The following is a 22,871-nucleotide window of genomic DNA, read 5'->3' as shown; positions in this document are numbered from 1 at the left end:
TAATTTTCATTGATCTTTTCTTCCATTTTCTCGGTCACTGCCTGCATTTGATCCTTCATCTCTTTCTTTAATGCCTCGTTCCTATTCATATCTTCATTTTTCAATCATTCATTCTCTCCCTTTATCCTATTTAGTACCTTTTTCAACTCATCTATTTCCCTGTTATTTTCTTCATTGGCCCTCCTTAATAGGTCTACCTCTTTGAACGTAGTTTTATATTCACTTTTGAGTTGGATTATTTTATCTAACAAGTCGTTGATTTCCCTGGTTCTCATATATTTAAGCCTGGGTTCTCTTTCCGTTTCTATCCCTCTATACATAATTCCACTCTCCGTCAAAACTAGAAAATATATATATATATATATATATATATTTTTTTTTTTTTTTTTTTTTTTCCAACCCTTTGGTATGCCTTTGGTGTTTCATTGAGGCATGTCCTTTTTGGGATCACCCTCAAAGGTGATTTGACCCTACTTACATCTAGGTATCTTTTTGTATGAAGGAGTGATTGTGCCGACAGCACTGTATGGGGCAGAAACATGGAACATGAGAGAGGAGTTTGAATGTGTTCGAGATGAGGTGTCTGAGAAGTATGATAGGGGTTACTAGGCTGGATAGAGTGAGAAATGAGAAGGTGAGGAGGAGAACAGGAGTGGAAAGGGAGTTGGGAGATGGGGTTGATGAAAGAGTATTAGGATGGTTTGGACACATGGAAAAAATTAATCAAGAGAGACTAGTAAAAGAAGTATAGAAGGAGTGAACATGGGCGGTTGACCTAGGATGAGATGGATGGATGGGGAGCTTTTGGAAAGAGGGGAATGTCTGTTGAGGAAGGATGGGAGAAGACAGATGACAGTGGTGAATGGAGAATGGTTGTATATGGATGATGCTGTGATGCATGAGGTGGGATGGGCGGTGAGGGAGTATGTATGAGAAATAGATTGATGCAGCCTGAAGGGATTTCTCCCCATCTCCTTTTCTGCGTGAGGGGACAGAGAAGGGGGTCATCAATTTAATGAAGCGGCCTTGTTGTGGATGTGCTGTGTCTTGTGACATTGCTTCTGACCCAGGGCAGTGGGCGAGATGCAGAAATGACCCATCATCCAGGAGGTGCCAAGATAAGAGGGTGGAGGGGAGTGGAGTGTGATAGGGATGGAATGGGTGGGAGTGTTTTTTTTTTTTTTTTTTTTTTTTTTTGCTACCTCTCTTATAAGGGGGGAGAAAGCCTTTGGTATGTGTATGTATTATCTTACCCAGTGAAATGGAAAGAATGAGTGAAGAAAGATTAGTAAAAGAGGTGTGGAAGGAGTGAACATGAGGGGGTGACCAAGGATGAGATGGATGGATAGGGTAAAAGGGGCATTGGGGAAGAGGGAAATGTCTGTTGAGGAAGGACAGAAGAAGATGGAAGATGGTGATGAATGAAGAGTGTTTATGTATGGATGATGCTCTGATGCATGAAAATATGTGGATGGGGGGTGAGGGAGTATGTGTGAAAAAATAATTTGACACAGCCCAAAGGGATTTCTGTCCATCTCTTTTTTTTTTTTTTGCATGAGGGGACAGAGAGGGGGGGGGGTTGTCACCAATTTAATGAAGCAGTGTTGCTATGGATGTGCTGCATCTTGTGACACTGCTTCTGACCTAGGGCAGTGGGCGAGATGCAGGGATGACCCATCATCCAGGAGGAGCCAAGATAAGAGGGAGGGAGAGGGGTGAATGGAAGTGGAGTATGTGGGGATGGAGTGGGTTGGAATGGATTTTATGTTATCTTACCTCATCTGGGTTATTGGCTGCATGTTAATGTGGGGTTTAAAGCTGCTCAGTAGCATGCAGCTGTTACTTTATGGTCTATATGGGGCACCCCTACTGACCAGAGCTTCACATAATTTTGTCTATGATAGAGTAAATCTCTATTCATAGAGAAATTATAGTTTATTACACTGCGATTGTCCCTCCATTATGCTGTCCCCCCACTCTTAAGATTGTCCTGTTCTCTGAATATTTATTTCCTTTTTTTTTTTTTTTTTATACCAAACCCTGTGGTGGGGGAAAAGAATACTGTCATCAAGTATTCCCACTTAGTAATACATGGCAACAAAAATGGAATGGGGATAGGACTAGGCATCCTACTCTCTGTAGCCCCAAAGGGGACATTCCTAAAAAAAGAAAAGGGCATAAAAGGGTCTGGGAGTTTTCCAACCAGAACCCTAAGTTCTGGGTATTTTAATGTGTGTGGATGTGGTACAGATGAGAGTAAAATGGAAGAGATTTTTGTAAGTTTGTGAGAAGATGGATGTACTGGTATTGAGTGAAACTAAGTTGAAAGGGAAGGGTGAGTTTGAAAGTGTAGTTGGGAGGGTGTCAGGAGTGAAGAAAGGACAAGGGAGAGAAGGGATGGTTATACTAGTAAGTGATCAGGTAGGTAAATGTGTGGTGGAGTGGAAGAAGGTTTCTTCAAGATTAATGTGGATGAATGTGAAACTGGGGAGATGTAGGTTTTTGTAAATGCATATGGGTCTGGTAGTGAGAAGAGTGTAGAGGAAAGGAAGGCTTTTTGGATAGATTTAAATGAGTGTATAGAGGGTTTAGGGAGAAATGTCAATGTAGTGGTATTAGGAGATCTTAATGCTAGGGTAGGAAAAGAAGCAATAGACAGAGTGGTTGGGAAGTGTGGAGTTCCAAGAAAAAATTGTAGTGGAGAGATGATGGTGGAGATGTGTCTAGAAAGAGAGTTGATGGTATTAGATACAGCATTCAGGAAGAAAGTTGAGCATAAATACACATTGAAGAGGGTGGTGGATGGAAGGGAGGAAGATGGGCTAAAATGGACTACATAGTAAACCAGGAGAATAGTAGGAAGACTTCTGGATGTACATTTTCTAAAAGGAGAGAGTGGGGGAATATCAGATCATATTTTGGTGGAAGGTAAGTTGAGAGTGGAGGATAGATGGAAAAAGAGGTAAAGGACACAAGGTAGGTAGGTGTTTAAAGTAAACGGTTTAAATGAGAAAGAAAAGGAGGAGTACAAGAAGCTGAGAGAGGAGTGGGACGGAGTGAAGGATAGAGGATTAGAGGAGGTAACATGATCCTCGCGAACTGTGGAGAGAGTTCCTTCTAATGCAAGGTGACGAATACAAATAAAGTCGGGCAAAGAGAGAATGTCAGACCCTATCGGGGCACCTGAAACACGCACCGGAACTCGAACAGAACTTGAAGGTCCAATAATATGCTCCCCTATAACAACAGCAGCACAATGAGAAGCAGGGTTAAAGTGCTTAGAAGCTGGTGAGGGCAAATTTGCGGACCGAGCAAGCACAGTAGAATCAGAAACGGAAACTGGCCTATCTGATGCAGGGATATCAAAATTGCAGAAAGTCACTACATGGCGACTAGGAGAAATATCTATGCCATGAGCTGTAAGAGCATCAATACCCAAGAGACAGTCACACATAAGGGCAATACCAGAAACAACAACGAAAGTGACATGGAAGACTGTAGCATGCGAGGGAAACTGTAAGGGAAGACAAACAGATCCAAGAACAAGCAAGGGAGAACCTTGCACAGAATGCAAATTATTACAAAAGGGAGATTGTACAATTCCCGGAGAACAAAATAAGCCTTTCTACTTATGAGACTACATTCTGCACCAGTATCTACAGTGACTGAAATAGGCATATCCCTAGTAAGAAATTGGAAGGTAAGTAATTGAGAAGACTCAACAGCCACTAAGGGGATTATTTGAGACCGAACATTACTGGTCAAATCTTTGGATTGTGAAACAAGCGCTGGGGGAAAATGGGATTGACGAGGCTGTTGAGTTGAGTGTTTACAATGACCATGGATATGGCAATAATTGAGTTTATCCTGAGGTTCTTCTCTAGAAAGGTCATGCGTCATATTAGAAGAAACAGTAGGTACACTCCTGCGAACAGGGGACTGTCTTGACTTGTGTACCTGGCGCCTACGGCGGTAACAAAATTCGCTTGAATGACCAGACCTGTTACAAAAGGTACATGTAAGGAGAGGGGGGTAACTGTAGATTGAGGGGAACTATGAGTAGAAACACAAAGGCAAAAGCCGACAAGATTGTTAGAATCAACACCGTGTGAGATCGAAACCTTTATTGGTACGACGTTTCGCTTGTTACAGCTTTTTCAAGTACAGACATATGGCAAACACTCTACATATAGGCCGACGGGGAAGGAACTGGGAGAGGTTATCAGGGAGGGGTGGGTGGTAGGTGGAAGGGAGGAGGGGGGGGAGGTGTGAGAAGGGGATGGATGGGACTTGGTGGAGAAAAAAGAGGACATTTCGGACAGTTTGTTGAAAAGGACTAAGGGGGACATTTCATACATTTGTATAATGCGGGTAACAGATGGATGATAGGGGGGGCGATGTTGAACATGCCTCTGTTCTGCTCAATGGTTTTGAAGCTTTGAATGGCGGCTGCTTCCAGGCATTTCCTCCTCACCCTGTCTGGTTCACTAAAAAGAAGCTCTGCGTTATCCCAATCCATCAGGTGGTCGTTGGTGTTCCGGTGGATAACACAGGCGTTGGTGGTGGTGATGTTCCGGGAATTGTAGCGATGCTCCCGGATCCAGACAGGGTGAGGATCTCACACGGTGTTGATTCTAACAACTATGAGTAGGAATTGTAGACTGAGAGGGCTGAGGAGAACAAGGGACATGGGCGTGTTGAAGAGCATTGCTAATACACAAAGAACTAGAAGGCACTTCCCCTAGTTTACAGGAAAGCCTAGTTGCAAAAGACAATAGAGTCTCATCAGTCTTATACTGGAGAGAAGAAGCAGCTTTTCTCTCAAAAGGCACCAGAAAAAGGATATACATAAAAAATTCCAAAATAAGGCAAAACCTATCTAGAGTGATAGTGCCATTATCTACCCAGTATGAATGTGAGAGTGAATTTAATGCATCAACAACAGTTATACTGGCTTGAGCTTGTACTCACCTATAGTCAAGAGTACCCAGTCAGGATATGAGGGTATCAGCCAGTTTGAAACACCATTGGAAAGAATTGCCACCAGGGGTATCTGAAAAAAGTTTAATGAAATTAGACTTAAAGATGTCGTAATTATAATCCAAAGACTTGGGATTAGAGCACGACGCAGACAGCAACTCAGATGCCAAAGAATGTGGTACAAGCTGGGACCTCACAAAGGAGATCTTTTCAGGCCCAGTTGAAACATTGGAGCTCACTATGGCATCCTCGCATTGGCGAATAAAATCTTTAGCCTTATAATGGGGATCTTGGCCTGATAATTTAATAACAGAGGGGTCCTGGTGCAGTAAGGTTGAATGATGTGCCATTGTTTCAATTGGTATTTGGGGGCTGACAGTCTTAAAACAATGTCCAACACACAGGAAATACAAACAAAAAAGTAAACAATAACACCAGTTTTCTTTCAAACAATCAGAGAAAATGTGACCGTCAATAAAATGACATCACAGAAGAAACAAACATGGCAGCCAAGACAACACGCCCGACTATGAATATATGAAATTTATACAAAAATTTATCACAAAATCTCAAAAGAAGATTACTGAAATGCTTACTACAGGAAAATGTATATATGCACAAAATATTGTGAAACAATTCAAAATACCCAGTCGGAGGCGAAGTGAAATTGGCTATCACGCAGGACAATTCTTCATTCAGTCTAGGCCTGAACAGTAATCTGTCCTCATCCGGTCTCCAAGTTAATTGTCATAAACACAGTAACCATAGGCAAGTGTTCCACCAGTGCTGAAGACGATGACGATAAACAAAAGTTCAAACAAAGCCAGAACACGAAGAACCACGAAGCATGCGTCTCTCAATAAAATCATGTGGCGGACCTTGCCAATACACTGTTCCTTTGCAACACACTGTTCATTAGCACCATCACTTCCTAAAAGTTATTAAATCCTGTAATTCTAGAAAACTAGAAAGGAAGACAAAGAAAAAAAAAAACATGCACGCACAAAATGCCAGCCGGCTCCCAAAGTTCTCAACATTGCAAAACTCAAATTGAGTTTGGAAGACTAAGTGCGATTGAAATATAAAGTACATAGTACTTTACACAGTTCACACAACTTAATTTTTTTTTTTTTCCGCTGCCACCAAAATGTATAGGGTGGCGGTTAATGATACTCGCACCGTAAATTATAAAGTAAATTAATCAAAGCACAGACAGACATGCGTACACTTCAGAGGCCATAATAATACTGGAAATATGTACATACAAAACACAAGAAACATGTCACCATTACAGGTGAATGGGAATGGAATATGTGCAGATGGAATGGGTGAGAGTGGATTTTATGTCTTTGTTTTTTGGCTACCTCCCTTATAAAGGGAAAAACCTGTTGGTGTATATACTATCTTAATGACTGGTGGTGTCCTGAGTGTAGACAAGTTAGTGCACTTCTTGTCTGCAGTGTGAGGGTTTTCCCTGGGACTTATCTCTAGGGGTTGTTTTTGGAATATTGAGTTTGATAGTGTTTCTTGAAGGGTTTGTTTAGTTATCTGGGTGTGAATTTGTTTCTGCGTAAATGTTTTGTGTGGTTTGGGTGGTTGGTTGTGATAGATGTGTGAGTAATATGCTGCTGGTGTATTTTATTTTACTTAGACATTTGGAAATAAACTCTCCTACTGGGATTCGAACCCTCGCCTGAGCGGCTTGTTTCTTATAAAGACGAAGACCATATCATATATATATATATATATATATTTCCTCCTTTATATATTGGTATGGTATTGGCATTTTTCCAGTGTTCTGGTATTTTTCCTTCTTTGAGTGAGCAACTTATGTTATATATTTTGTCTTATTAGTCCTTTACTTTCTTTTAGTATCCAGTTTGAGATTCCATTTGGGCTATGCAATTTCCTGATATCAAGATTCATGGTTTCTTTTCATGTTACTATTAAATCCCTCATGGGGGGGGGAGGGGGTCACTTCTCGCCCTTCATCCTGATGTTGTACATTTTCTTTAGTGAAAACCGACTTGAAGTGTTTGCTCATGACTTCAGCCATTTCTATATCTTCTGTGTATTCCATATTCCCTTGGTGTAGTTTCACTATTTCCTGTTTGTTTTTTAGTTTACCATTCACATATCTATAGAATAGTTTTGGCTGATCCTTACATTCTTCTATTATATTTTTTCCTAGTTTCTTGTTTCCTCCCTGTGTATTTTTATGTACCGTATTCATTCCTTTGATAATACAGTGTTTCGGAAGAAAGTCTGGCATAAGTACACATGGGAGAGGGTGGTGGATGGAAGGGTGATAGAGCATTAATGGATTATGTAGTGGTAAATAGGATTATGATAGGAAGAGTTAAGGGTGTACATGTGCTAAGGGGAGAGGGTGGGGGAATATCAGATCATTTTTTGGTGGAAGGGAAGTTGAGAGTGGAGATACATGGAGAAAGAGGAAAGGGACAAAAGGGAGGGAGGTGCTTAGAGTGAACTCTTTAAATGAAAAAGAAAAGGAGAAGGAGTACAAGAAGAAGCTGAAGGAGGAGTGGGAGGGAGTGAAGGATAGAGTAGAGCTAGGTGTGGAGGAGGAGTGGGGATGGTTCAAGGAGGGAGTCACAAAGTGTGTAAGGATGGTGTGTGGAACGAGAAGGACAGAAGGAAATAGAAGAAAGGGTAGTGAATGGTGGGATGAGGAAACAAAGAAGGTTGTAGAAGAGAAGAAGCGAGCTTTCACAGATTGGTTACAAAATAGGACGAGGGAGTCATATGAGAGGTACAAAGAAAAGTAAAGCAAAAGGTAAAGGAGGCAAAGAGGAGAGCAGATGTGAAGTGGGGTAAGAGTATGACAGAAAATTTTGAAAGTAATAAAAAGATGTTTTGGAAAGAAATTAAGAGAGGAAGAGGAGGCAAATCAAGTAGAGAAGAAAAGGTAAAAGGTGTAGATGGAGAGATGATAATGGAAGAGAAGGCAGTAAGGGGAAGATGGGCAGAATATTTTAGGGAGTTGCTAAATGTGAAGGAGGATAGTGAGGGCAAGATAGTTGCAGTGGGAAATGGTAAGAAAATGAGAGTGATGAGTGAGGAAAATGGAGGAGAAATAAGGAAGGATGAAGTGAAGGCAGTTGTTAAGATGATGAAAGCAGGTAAGGCACCTGGTCTGGATGGATGCCATGCAGAATGTCAAAAAAAAAGGAGGTACAGTGATGGTGGACTGGCTGGTGAGGTTATTTAATGTTTGCTGGAGAGAGGGTAGAGTGCCGGAGGACTGGAGGAGTGCCTATATAGTTCCACTTTACAAGGGAAAAGGGGACAAGTGTGAATGTAGTAGTTGGGAAGGCTTATGGGAGGATCTTGAATGAGAGGATTAGGAGAGGAACAGAGGGAGTAATTGGTGAGGAACAGTATGGATTTAGGACGGGTAGAGGTTGTGTAGATCAGATCTTTGTGGTAAGACAGATATGTGAGAAAGCTATAGGAAAGGGGAAGGATGTTTTTTGGGCTTTTATGGATCTGGAAAAGGCTTACGATAGGGTAGACAGAAAGGCACTGTGGGAGGTTATGCAGGTATACTGGATAGGAGGAAAGCTTCTGGGAGCTGTCAAGAGTTTTTATGAGAGTAGTAGAGCTTGTGTCAGGATTAGAAATGGAGAGAGTGAGTGGTTCGAGGTAAAGGTGGGACTTCGTCAAGGATGCATTATGTTGCCCTGGCTGTTGAACTTATACATGGATGTGGTAGTGCAATAGGTAAATGCAAGGGTAGTGGGTCAGGGATTGGAGATGGTTAAAGAAAATGGAGAAAAGTGGGAGGTGAGCCAGCTGTTGTTTGCGGACGACACTGCGCTTGTGGCAGGATCGGAGGAGGGACTAAGGAAGTTGCTGACAGAGTTTGGGAGAGTATGTGATAGAAGAAAGCTAAAGATAAATGTGGGTAAAAGTAAGGTGATGAGATGTACAAGGGGTGAAAGTGGCAGTAGACTGGAAGTGAGCATTAAGGGAGAGCAACTGGAGGAAGTGGATAGTTTTAGATACTTGGGTGCAAATGTGGCAGGAAAATGTGGAGTGAAGGTGGAGGTAGAATGTAGATTGAGAGAAGCGAGTAAATGCCTTGGTGGATTAAAGAGTGTAATGAGGAATAGACATTTGGGAATGGATGCTAAGAGGAGACTGTATGAAGGAGTGAATGTGCCAACAGCACTGTATGGGGCAGAAACATGGAACATAAGAGAGAAGGAGTTTGAATGTGTTTGAGATGAGGTGTCTGAGAAGTATGATGGGAGTTACTAGGCTAGATAGAGTAAGAAATGAGGTGAGGAGGAGAACAGGGGTGGAAAGGGAGTTGGGAGATAGCGTTGATGAAAGAGTATTAGGATGGTTTGGACACATGGAAAGAATGAGTGAAGAAAGACTAGTAAAAGAGGTATGGAAGGCAGATGTGGAGGGAGTGAACATGAGGGGACATCCTAGGATGAGATGGATGGATGGGGTGAAGGGGGCTTTGGGGAAGAGGGGAATGTCTGTTGAGGAAGGACGGGAGAGGACAGAAGACAGGGGTGAATGGAGAATGGTTGTATATGGATGATGATGTGATGCATGAGGTGGAATGGGCGGGTGGATGGGGGGTGAGGTAGTATTTGTGAGCAAAATTTGACGCAGCCCGAAGGGATTTCTCCCCGTCTTCTCCTTTTATGCATGGGGGGACGGAGAGGGGGGTCGCTGATTTAATGAAGCGGCCTTGCTGTGGATGTGCTGTGTCTGGCGACACTGCTTCTGACCCAGGGCAGTGGACAAGGTGCAGGGATGACCCGTCATCCAGGAGGTGCTAAGATAAGAGGGAGGGTGGAGGGGTGTGGAGTGTATTCAGGGATGGAATGGGTGGGAATGATTTTATGCCTTTTCCTTTTTGGCTACCTTCCTTGTAAGGGGGAAAAAGCCTTGGTATATGTATGTATGTATTCCTTTGATATATATATTTGCCACTTTCTACTTTTTTTTTTGTATTTTTTCCATCTTTTCCGAGCTTTATCTTTTCTATCTTTCACTTCGCTACACTTTCTGTTAAACCAACACTAATATACATCTTTTACTGTTTTTGCTTTGGGACATGTTAATACATTCCTTCATTTTAGATTTCCATCAGAATCATATATTTTTCTTCCAATTGTGTGTCTTCATTGTAGAATTTATCCCTACTCACATTAAGAATAAATTTCCCAAGTTTTTCAAAGTCCATTTTACTATACATCAGCCTTTTCTGTATTTCTCATTTCTCTTTATATATATATGTCCTTTAGTTCTAACTCAAGTAATATGTGATTACTCTTCCCAATTGGTGTATTGTATTCAATTTTATCCACAATTTCTGGTTTTGACATAAATAATAAATCTAGTCTCAATGGTTCTTCATTATTTATAAGCATATTGTTTTCTTTTACCCATTGTGTGTTCTATAGTCATGTCAAGTAACACGTTTCCCCGCAGATCCTCTCCATCTTTCATTGTCATCTCTTCCCAACAGATTTCTTTGCAGTTAAAGTCTCCCATAAGTACCACGTTTCCTCCATCCTTCAACATCTCATTTAATGAAAGCCTTTTATCTTCTTAAATTTTAAAATAATACCTCTGCTAGACCCTGTTTTTGGGGGCACATAAATCACCACAAATTTTCTACTTTTCATGTCACTATATTCAACTCTTATTGTGATCATCACCCTGTTCTCTCAATTTGTAACTTTTGTCACATTTTAGTTTTTCTTAGCCAAGAACATGACTCCACCCTGCTCCTCTCTATTTCTAAGCCAGTGATTATATAACCCATGTCCAACATTGATAATAGTACACCCTTTAATTTTGTCTCCACAATTCCCATTATGACTGTTTGTTCTTCTGACAAGTAATCCTTTAGTTCACTTAATCATGTATTAGTATAAGCCACTTTTAATTTTCTACAATCTCCATCTCGTTCTCTCTCTTTTTTTTTTTTTTTTTTTTTTTTTAATATACTATTTAATCAGTCCCATGTATAACACACTGCAATAGAGCTTAATTTTCTCAGTCTCTATTCTTTTCTCATTTTTTCTTTAGTTTTGCTTTTTAATGTCTTTTCTCTTTCCTTATCATTCGTGTCTTTTCTTACCCATATACTTTTATATTGTTCACTTGTTAACTTTTACTGATATTTGTTGATATTTCTTCTGCCATTTGTGACTTTGATCTTTAGGGGTTGACTTCTGCATATTTTCCCATTCTATGCACTTCCTCTATTTCCTTTTCTATTGCTTCTATGATATAGTCTATTTCTATTCCAGCATATTTTTCCAAAGCATTTATGGGCTTTGTTTTTGCAAAACCAGGTCATGGGTAACCTTTAATAATCATTTTTATTTCTCTTTTCAAGTCTAGATATGTATAAAAATGGATCAGAAGTGTAAAAACCATCTTAATAGGTTCTGTTACATCTGCAGTCATGTGGTTTTTCCAGACCATCAAGCAAAAGTCATGGCGAATTTGGTAAAGAGGGCATATAAAGCTTACTTTGGAGTCAAACTAGGGGACCAGGATAAGCCATTTGCTCCCCATATCAGCTGTAAAACATATGTAGAGACTGTACGGGAATGGAGGAACAAGAAAGGAAGAGTATGCCATTTGGTGTCCCAGTGTTTTGGAGGGAAGAGAAAGATCATGTTACCTACTGCTACATTTGCATGACAAATCTAAAAGGCATCAATTGCAAGAACAAGCACCATGTTCAATACCCTGATGTTCCTTCTACTATAAAGCCAGCCCCCCATGGCCCTGAAAAAGCATGGAGAAACTTAAGGCAGGTATATTTGATGGTCCTCAAATAAGGGAACTCACCAAGGACACTAGTTTTGATGATGCATTGAATCCTGCTGAACTCTGCCTGGTTGTCCCTTAAGTCAGTCATTGCAAACTTTCTCAGCAACCACAGAAGTACCCAGTATCAGAAGGTGGTTGATGAGTTAATGGAGAATTTCTACCAACTTGGTGCATGCATGTCAGTAAAAATGCACTTCTGATCTCATCTGGACTATTTTCCAGAGAATTATGGAGACTTCAGTGAAGAACAGGGTGAGCACTTTCACAAAGATATCAGTGTTATGGAGGAATGCTATCAAGGCCAATGGGATGTCAACTTTCTGGCCAACTACTGTTGGTGCCTGAAGAGGGATGTAGAGTCTGCTCAGCACAAACAGAAGTCCCAGGAGAGACCACTCATCCATGAGTAGCTTCCTTAATTCATTATACTCTTCTTGCTCTCTATTCAGAATATTTTGTAAGCCTTCTGAATAAATCTAATATTTTTTATATTGAGTTTCATTCACCTACAAATAGATTGGAATTTAGGATGTTTTTAATGTGCTAATATTTCATTAACTTGATCTGATTGAGTAAAATGAGCATGAATTTTGGGTTCAGTGCAAAAAACCTGGCCTAAAATCAGATATTATATGTTAGACCTTGAAAACAGCACAGGCCAGTGTTATTTTTCAACCTCTTATTTTCATGTTTTAACTCGGCCAGTTCTCTTTTTATGCACTTACCTCCTTATTTATTTCAGCATTTGCTTTAAGTCACTCATTTCCTTATTTATTTCATGATTCACTTTCTTTAGATCGTTAGTCTCTTGCTTCCAATATTCCTTCATAAATCTTGTCTCCCTCACTATATCTATAATTTTACCAAAAAGTATTTTCTCATATCCAGTAAATCCAGAAAAAGGTCCTTCGCCACTAAAAACAATTTTTTTTTTTTATCTAATAGAGATCTTGAACTCATGTTTACATATTTCGCTATTGTGCCAGAAGATGGCTCTGGGTATGTGTTTACGATTTGCTTTGATGCTTTGCCACCAGGGGAGTTCTCTGGCCTGTTTTCAAAATAAATAATGCCATTGAGGACCTCTGAGGGAGGGAATGCAGACATTCCTTTCTGTGTCAAAGGCATAATTCCACTCCCACCCGTTTCATCCCCATCCACTCCACTCCTATTCACCACCCCTACCTCCCTCTTTTCTTGGCGTCTCCTGGATGATGGGTCATCCCTGCATCTCACCTATTGCCCTGGGTCAGAAGCAATGCAGCAAAACACAGGTGGCAATACCAGGAAGTGAAGAGATAGGTAAGCATGTGGTGGAGTGGAAGGAGGTTCCTTCAAGGTTAATATAGATAAAGATGAAACTGGTGAGATGTGTCACTGTAAGTCCATATGGGCCTGGTGGTGAGAAGAGTGTACAGGAAAGGGAGGAATTTTAGTCAAAATAATAAAAGGAATTAATGGCAAAAGAGGGGTAATTGCACTGAGCCAAAATATGTTTGCTTAATTCAATCGTCAGTTTAAATAAAAATTTCCGTTTAAATATAATTCACTCTTCTTTGCAGTGAATTTTATTCAAGTCCTGTGGGTAATAGATTCAAAGTACCTCCTGCAGTGACTCTTGGAGCGCCAGTTGTGTCACTGTATGAAGACGACCAAAATTATTACCGAGCCTTGATAGTGTCAATTGAAGATCTCAAAACAGTTAAGGTAAGAAAGTAGTTAATGTTTAGTAAATTGGTGGTTTACTTCATAATGGTTGCTGGAACCAACTGAACATGAATCTGAGATTAGGTATGATAGAAAATTAGAGAATAGGAGATGGACCCAACAAGCACTGCTCCTTTCCTTTATACTATAATTATGTACAATTAGGTAAGTACACTGATGAAACACAGACAACAGTTCTAATTTTCTCCACAAAGAAATCTGTGAGAGGATCCAAGGACTGTTCCCAGCTATTGTGGAGCTGCAGGTTTTCCACTTTGTGAAACTCTAGGCAATGATTGATTCACAAACAAAACTTTGTCAGAAAAATTATTAAAATTCAGGAAGCATGTCCCAGAGTGTGAACAGTTTTGATCAAATGTGTATGTGTCTTGTGCAAGGGATACAAATATATAGTAGATACTTCATTAGACAAACATATATTTGCCCCCAAAAATTGGCCCATTGCTGAAACCATCCAAAGTACAAACAGTGGCGTGAGAGGTAAATGGACCAGGAATTGGAGATGGTTAAAGAAAATGGAAAAAAATGGGAGAAAAGCTAATTGTTGTTTGCTGACAAAACTGCACTTGTAGCAGGATCAGAGGAGGGATTAAGGAAGTTAGTGATGGAGTTTGGGAAGGTGTGCAAAAGAAGGAAGTTGAAGATGTGGGTCAAAGTAAGGTGATGAGATGTACAAGGGGAGAGGATAGCAGCAAATTGGAAGTTGAGTATTAAGGGGAAGAGAGAAGAGACTGGAGGAAGTGGATAGCTTTAGATACTTAGGTGCAAATGTGGCAGGAAAGGGAGTGGAGGTGGAGGTACAATGTAGATTGAGAGAAAAAAGTAAATGCCTTGGGGGATTAAAAAGTGTAATGTGGAATAGATATTTGGGAATGGATGCTAAGAAGAGATTTATGAATGGGTGATTGTGCCAACAACATTGTATGGGGCAGAAACATGGAAAATAAGAGAGGAAGAGTTTAAATGTGTTTAAGATGAAATTCCTGAGAAGTATGGTAAGGGTTACTAGGCTAGATAGAGTGAGAAACAAGGAGGAGAGTGGGGGTGGAAAAGGAGTCAAGAGATAGGGTGGATGAAAGAGTATTGGGATGGTTTGGACACATGGATAGAATGAGTGATGAAAGATTAGTAAAAGAAGTGTGGAAGGCAGAGGTGGATAACATAAAAACATAAGAATGAAGGAGACTGCACGAGACCATAAGGCCTATACTAGGCAGCTCCATATCCATCACCACCTGTCATCCCCATCCATAAAGTTGTCTAACTGTTTCTTAAAACAACTGATAGTTTCAGCACTCACTACATGGTTACTAAGTCTATTCCATTCATTGACCACCCTATTAGTAAACCAATTCTTACCTATTTCCTTCTTAAATCTAAATTTGTCCAGTTTAAATCCATTACTGAGAGTCCTGCCCTGTTGTTTTAATATGATGACCTTGTTTGCATCACCCTTGTTAAAGCCTTTGATCCACTTGAAAACCTCAGTTAGATCACCCTGCACTCTGTGTCTTTCCAGAGAGTGTAAATTAAGGTGCCTAAGCCTCTTCATAAGGCAAATTTCTGAATCCATGTATCATTTTGGTCATTCTTCTCTGTACTGATTCTAGTGAATTGATGTCCATTCTATAGGATGGAGACAAAAACTGTACCACATAGTCAAGGCTGGGAACTAGTGAATTGATGTCCATTCTATAGGATGGAGACCAAAACTGTACCACATAGTCAAGGCTAGGAACCATCGGTAGAGTTTGATAATTACCTCTGCACTTCTATTCATTACCATCCTAGCAATGAAGCCTAATGCTCTGTTAGCTTTATTCCTGGCACTAATGCACTGTTTCCTGGTTTTAAGGTCCGGACTCACTAGAACTCCCAAGTCTCTCTCACACTCAGTTTTCTCTAAAAGTGTATTATCTAAGCTATATCTGCTTTCTGGGTTGTGTAGCCCTATGTTTAACATGCTACACTTAGAGATATTGAAATTCATTTGCCATCATCTCCTGACCTAATTAGGCATCCTATTTTAGTGTCGTCCAGAAACTTACTAACATCACTATCCCATTGTCTAAGTCATTTATGTACATAACAAGGGACCCAAAACCAAGCCCTGGGGAATCCCACTAGTAACATTGCCCCATCCGGATTTTATTCCATTTATGGTGACCGCTGTTTTCTGTTACTGATCCAAGCTCTATTCCATTGTAACACTTTTCCTCCTATGCCATGGTCCTTAATTTTATTTAGTAGTCTGGTGTGGCACCTTGTCAAACGCTTTGCTAAAGTCAAGGTAAATAACATCGTAATTATCATTGTTATCTGACACCTTATATACTTTAGTGTAAATGGATAGAAGATTAATCACACTTGACTTACAATTGGAGAAACCATGCTGTGTGTCACGAATTAAATTATGTCTCTTGATGCATTCTCTTAGTCTATTTACTATTATTGGTTCAAGCATTTTACCTATAACCGATGTCAGACTGATTGGCCTGTAGTTGCATATAGATGATATATCTTCTTAAAAAACAGGAACAACGTTTGCCTGCCCCCAACCAGTAGGCACAAAACCAATGTCTACTGATTTATTAAATATTTCAGTTAACTGGTCGCAGATTTCAAATTATACACTCCTTAAGCACTCTCGGAAAAATTTCATCTGGACCCAGGGATTTTGTAGATTTAAGTCTTTCCCTATTTGTCCGGTAGGTGGCAGCGACGGCCGTACACGTGTACTCAAACCTGGCCCAGTCAAGCTGCCACCAGGGCTGCCGTTTCGTAGAATTTTGGACCAAAACGTAGTAAAATAGCGCATGTGGCAACTGCACAAGGACATGAGGAAATTTTTTCTACATATCAGCGGGCCATTAAAAACATTCAAAAACTCAAACTTTTGTTTAAAAATCATAGAATTAGTTATCAAATAATAAATGGTACATCAAAATATGACTTATTGGTAATTGTGTTACTTATATAATATTATACCCCAAAAGATAAGTTTTTACCGTGTAGAAAAAATTCTACGCTAAAGTTTCAGCTTTTAGCGATAATAATATAAAAAAATATTTTGTATATCTTACTGAATATGTTAGGGCATGGGGGCCTTGTATACATTCAAGAATAAAAAACTAGAACCAACATTTTGTCAAAGTTTGACAAGTATATCTTGCTATGAAAGTCTGCACACGCCCAAGAAAAATGTATGCCCCGGTATGGCAACACTTCCATTCTACACGGCAGTGTAGAAAACGCAGCAACCCTGGCCGCCATCAACTGTCCCGCGTGCATACCTTCCGATATTTACAGTGTATGTAATAAAAAATACAGTACAGTACACTGTATATACAGTACATTTACATGCCTGTATTACAGTTATTATTACAAAATTATTAGTATTATAGTATTATTATTATAGTATTGTTATTATTACAGTGTTAGAGTATTATTCTTATGTGTTTCTATGCCATATCATGCATTACCTATACATATACCACTGCGAAAATCTACTGGTGTTAGGGCGAAATTTTCGATGACCAGACTTTTGGCATGACCGGACCACCCTTCCCCCCAATTAGTCCGGGCTTTCGAGGTTCGACTGTATTATTATTCTTCCATATTGACTTCAGCGGGATAAATGTATTTTGTGCATTAATAATTAAATCAGATTGCTATACATTTCATCCAAATTGCTGACCTGGCTGTTGACCCCCAGCCCCCAAGTGACCTGACCCAAGGTATGTATATTACACTCCGTGACCTGACCCATGGTCATGTTCAGACCCCTTACCACGTCGATGATGTCATAACCATCTGTATGACATTTCATATTCAATTTCAAATAGGTTTTTATATTGTCAGAGTTGGCTCTTCTGAAGTCTGGTACTTGGACATTATTCGTACTTTTTAATTCTTCCCAAATAATATTAAATCTTATTTCTTGATAATCGCTAGAGCCTAGACTATCTCCCACTTTTACATTACTCATTAGGTGCTCATTCTTAGTTAAAAGTAATTCCAGAATATTTTCTCCCCTCGTAGGATCGGTAATCATTTGTTTTAGGAAATTATTGTGGACCACATCTTAAGAGTTTTTTTGCTTCTTGATCTACTAAAATTTCCCAGTCAATGTTTCTATAAAATCTCCCATGACCACGATTTGGTACTGGGATGCTCTGCAAATTTCATGAATCAGGGGATCAGTCTGCTCAATGCTGAGGTTAGGTCTATACAGGATGCCAATAATAACTTTTTTATTCTTGCCTATAATCTCTACCCAAATAGATTCTGTATTGTCCTCTTCCTTAATTGAATTGTTGCCAATACAGTTTATTGTATTTTTAACGAAAAGTGCTACTCCTCCCCCACTCCTTGTGAAAAAACTTTTATCCTTCTATTTTGATTTCTGGAAGGAAATGTTTATCAGCCATGTTGATCCAGGATTCAGTAATAGCAATAATATCAAAATTCTCTACATATGCTTTACCTCACAGCAATAATTTATCCTCCTCCCACCTGCTTTGGTGATTCTTTTCACAGTTCCTCTCTGAGCAGTTTCTATTGCCTAAACTATATTCCGATACTTCCCCCCTACTCCCACATAATCTACCCCAAAAAACCCTGTAGGATGCCTACTTCTCACTCAAGGAAATCAGCAAGGAGCTGAAATCCTCTGGGCGACAAGTGCACCCTGTCCTTTGTATATAGATTATTCTTACTATAAAAGCTATCCCAGTTGTCAATAAATACCCATCCATTGGCCTTACATTGTTTTGCCAGCCTGCATTTCATTGCAATAGCCCTGGAATGCCACATGCCTCCAACTCTATGCCTCGGAAAGATTCCACATACAAAAGGAACACCTCTCTTACTCCCAATCTTGTCTAGCGCATCCCGGAACCACACAAACAATTCCTCACTCCCTAACTTACCTGTGTCATTGCCCCCAGCACTCAAGCAAATGATGGGGTCCCTACCTTCCCCTACTAAACATTCTTCAATCCTATCTCTAACATCACCTATCCCCACACCAGGAAACACACCTGTGTCCTATGTTCCCTGTCTTTATCACAGAAAGCCCGATCTAAGTACCTCACTTGGCTGTCTCCTACAACCAAATTCTTACCTGTGGGCAGGGATCCAGCGTCTGCCCTTCCTTTCTTCTCTCAAATTTCCTTTGTTTCTTCTTCCTGTAGACCAGCAAGAGCTTGAAACAAGTTCTTGCAATTAAGCTGGCCTGGTGAGGACTTTTTCCCATCTTTCCATATCTTATTTTTCACCGTTATCCATCCAGGCTCCAAACTGTCTTCCATATTTTGGGCCTTCAACCGGAGAACTTGATTCTCCTCTTTAAGACACTTTACAACATCCTCCAAGGCTTCAGTTCCACTAAGTAGAGATTGAACCTCATCGGCGCTGAACACTCTAACACAACCACTCGCCATATCACTATTTGAAGTAGCTACCCAGTTGACCTGACCTGAGTGACGACTACTGTGAGTGAGCATGAGGGGACAACCAAGGATGAGATGGATGGATGGGGTAAAGGGTGTTGCAAAAGAAGGGGATGTCTGTTGAGAAAGGAATGGAAAAGACAGAAGATAGGGGTGAATAGAGAATTGTTGTGTATGGATGATGCTGTGATGCATGGAAGGGAGTGGGTGGGGAATTTGGGAGTATGTATAAATGATATTCTAATACAGCCCAAAGGGATTTCTCCCAATCTTCTCTTTTTCTGCATGAGGAGACAGAGAGGGAGGGTCATCAATTAAATGAAGCAGCCTTGCTGTGGATGTGCTGTTTCTTGCTGCAATGATTCTGACCTAGGGTAGTGTGCAAGATGCAGGGATGACCCATCATCCAGGAGGAACCAGGAAAAGACGGAGGGAGGGGTGATGAATTGGAGTGGAATATGTGGGGATGAAATGGGTGGGAGTGTATTTATATACCTTTGACTTTGGCTACCTCTTGTAAGGGGGGGGGAAAGTCCTTGGCATATGTATGTACTAACTTTTCTACCACTCCATCTATTGGTTCATCCCCTATCATTAAGATCTTCCAATACTACTACATTAACATTCCTCCCAAAACTCTCTAAGCACTCATTTAAATCTATCCAGAACACCTCCCTTTCCTCTAAACTCTTCTCCCTACCAGGTCCATATATGCTTACACAAATCCACATCTCCCATCTGAGTTTCATCTTCACATTAACCTTGAAGATAGTTCCCCCACTCCACCACTGACTCTCCTATCTCAACGCTTACTAGTAGAGCTACCCCATCCCTCCCTCGCCTGTTCCTCACTCCCATCACTCCCCACTGCACTCCTGAACTCAAAATTACCCCTCCTTTTCAGCTTAGTTTCAATCAGCACTAACACATCTATCTTCCATCACACAGAAGACTTCAGACATATTACCTGACATTGTCCCTACCCTAGCTATAACCAGACAGTAGTACAGTATTTCATCCATTAGTGACTTAAGGGTCTGTCCCATGGCTGTTGCCATTTACCTGGAAGCTGTCTTATACAAAAGACTGGGGTCAACAGATTGAATTATTGTGGAACAACTTGCAGTCTTCATCTTTGAGTCATTTCATGATCTTAGCATCTTCTGCAAATATGTTAGTATAGCTTGATATGCCTTCCATTTTGCCATTCACGTCAATCAAGAAGAGGACAAATGTAAGGATGTAAATGTTAATATTGTTTTCATCAAATTTCATGAGATTATGCATATTGTATTTTGTTGCAGTTGTTTTATGTGGACTTTGGAACAGTTTGCCAAGCAGATGTTGCTTGTTTATGGTTGCTTCATGAAAAATTCTTCAGTCTTCCAGCCCAGGCAGTTAAGGTCAGTTTATATGTGACATGTTATGAAAAAAAATATTTTGAGTAGCAGACGTACAAACTTCTTACAGATCTGTGATGTAAGAGGCACACAAACACATGCTGCAGCCTTCAGAAGCACATCCCACCCACTACACTACATGGCAGAACACCTACACATGCCAGGAAACATCAAAACAATACCCAAATACCTACATCATAAACACACTGTATTTACCTAGTTGTATTATACGGAAAGGGAGCTGTGCTCGTGGTGACCTGTCTTTGTATCTTTCAGCATAAAGTTTTTTCTTAAAATCTTGAATAGATCTCTCCTCTTTCTCTTCTTTGTTCCAGAGTTGGTAATTCCAATTTGGACAATCTTTGTTCGTATGTTAACTTGGAAAGAGTTGGTGCCAACTTTGTCGTTGCTCTTTGTATTCTTTCTAATTTCTTTATATTCTTTTTAGTACTGGGTGTCCATAGTGTTGCTGTGTACCCCAGTTTTGGCCTTATTAGTATAACTAATATTTTTTTAATAATTTCTTCATCCAAGTAGTCAAATGCCACTTTCATTGACCTTAATAGATTGAAGGTTTCTCCAACTGTTTTACTGATATGTTTGTCCAGTGTCATGACTTTGCTGATTATTACTCCAAGGTCTTTTTCCGAGTTCACTTTTTTTGGCTTCTTCACCAATTTCATAATTTCTTGATATTCTGTTTTTACTTTTTCCAAACTCCATTATACTACATTTCTTGATATTGAAGTTCACTTCACACTTTTGAGTCCATTTCCAGATTTTGTCCATGCGTAACTACGGTATAATGATTCACAATCCTCTGTTCTAACTTAAGTATTTTTGTGTCATCTGTAAAGAAATTCATATAACACACTACTCCTTCATCCATGTCATTTATATATATGGCAAACATGATTGGAGCCAGTACCGAACCTTGCAGGACACCACTTATCATTTCTTCCCAATTCGAGTATTTATCTCGAATTACTGCCCTCATTTTACTTCCAGTCAGGAAGTCTTCCATTCAATCCAATAATTTTCATCTGATGCCACCTATTGATTTTATTTTTCTTGTTAGTTTCTTGTGTGGTACATACATATACCAAAGGCTTTTTCCCCCTTACATGGGGGGTAGCCAAAAAGAAAAAAGCATAGAAACCACTCCCACCCATTCCATTCCCTACATATTCCACTCCCCTCCACCCTCCTCCCTCCCTCTTATCTTGGCACCTCCTGGATGATGGGCCATCCCTGCATCCTGCCCACTGCCCTGGGTCAGAGGCATTGTCGTAAGACACAGCACATCCACAGCAAGGCCACTTCATAAATTTGGCAACCCCTCCTCTCCGTCCCCTCATGCAGAAAAGGAGAAGACAGGGAGAAATCCCTTCGGGCTGCATCAAATATATTCTCATACCTGCTTCCTCACCCCCCAACCCCCACCCACTCCCCCACGTGCATCACTGCATCATCCATACACAACCCTTCTCCATTCACCCCTATCTTTTGTTCTCTCCCGTCCTTCCTCAACAGACATTCCTCTCTTTTGTAATGATTTTCTGACATCAAGGTTTTTTATTTGGTCACTGATTTCCTTCTGTGTTACAGTTATTTCCCAAATAGGGGGGGATTTCTCTCTCTCTATTCCCTCACAGTTAGGTGAGTTCTCAGTTGTGAATAGGGATTTGAAATTATTTCTCATAATTTCTGCCATTTCTAGTTCTTCTGTATGTTCATAATTTCCCTGCCACAGCTTTTCTATTTCTTGTTTATTTTTTAGTTTACAATTTACATACCTGTAAAATAGTTTAGGTAGTTTCCTGCATTTTGCTATTATTTCTTTTTTCTTTTCTCTTTTCATCTCTCCGTATTTTTATGTGATCGTTTCTTAGTTTGATGTATGTTTGCCATTTGCTCTTTTTTTCCAAGCTTTGTCTCTTTTATCCTTAACTTCACTACATTTTTTGTTTTACCAGATTTTTATGTATACTCTTTCTTGCTTTTGTTGTACACATTTGTTCACTCCCTCATTAAAAATTTCTTTTAGTATCTTCCATTTCTCTTCCATCCTTGTTTCTTCATTTAGGAATTTTTTCTAGTTTGCATTACGAAAGAATTTTTTAAGTTTCTCAAAATTTGTTTTGTTTTACATTAATCTTCCTATTCCATGTTTCCCATCTCTTCTTAGGTCCATTTGCTCTTTTAGTTCAAATTCTGTCAGTACATGGTCACTCTCTCCTATTGGAGCTTTGTAATCAATTTTGTCCACAATTTCAGGTTCTGTCATAAGTATTAAATTCAGTCTTGATGGTTCCTCATTGTTTCTGTATTTGGTATTTTCCTTTATCCTCCGAGTCATTGTGTATTCAATGGTCATATCAAGTAGTATGTTGCCCCAGAGGTCTTCTTCACCCTTCACTGTCATTTCCTCCCAACATATTTCTTTTGGATTAAAATCACCCATAATTACTAT

The 22,871-nt window shown here is 40.0% G+C and overlaps 1 protein-coding gene across 1 annotated transcript in view; it reads left to right on the top strand.

Moving 5' to 3' along the window:
• The window catches only part of LOC143033426 (uncharacterized), a 161,401-nt gene that overhangs the window by 48,938 nt on the left and 89,592 nt on the right, over positions 1–22,871 (top strand). The window contains exons 7-8 of the mRNA XM_076198852.1: positions 13,380–13,524; positions 20,303–20,401. Coding sequence (XP_076054967.1) covers positions 13,380–13,524; positions 20,303–20,401 — 244 coding nt within the window. The remainder of the gene's footprint in view (positions 1–13,379; positions 13,525–20,302; positions 20,402–22,871) is intronic.

This window comes from Oratosquilla oratoria, chromosome 15, assembly GCF_046742065.1.
Source record: "Oratosquilla oratoria isolate Oo_2021 chromosome 15, ASM4674206v1, whole genome shotgun sequence".
Classification (NCBI taxonomy): Eukaryota; Metazoa; Arthropoda; class Malacostraca; order Stomatopoda; family Squillidae; genus Oratosquilla; species Oratosquilla oratoria.
Note: the sequence above shows the minus strand (reverse complement) of the source record. Positions and strands in the feature narration are given on the sequence as shown.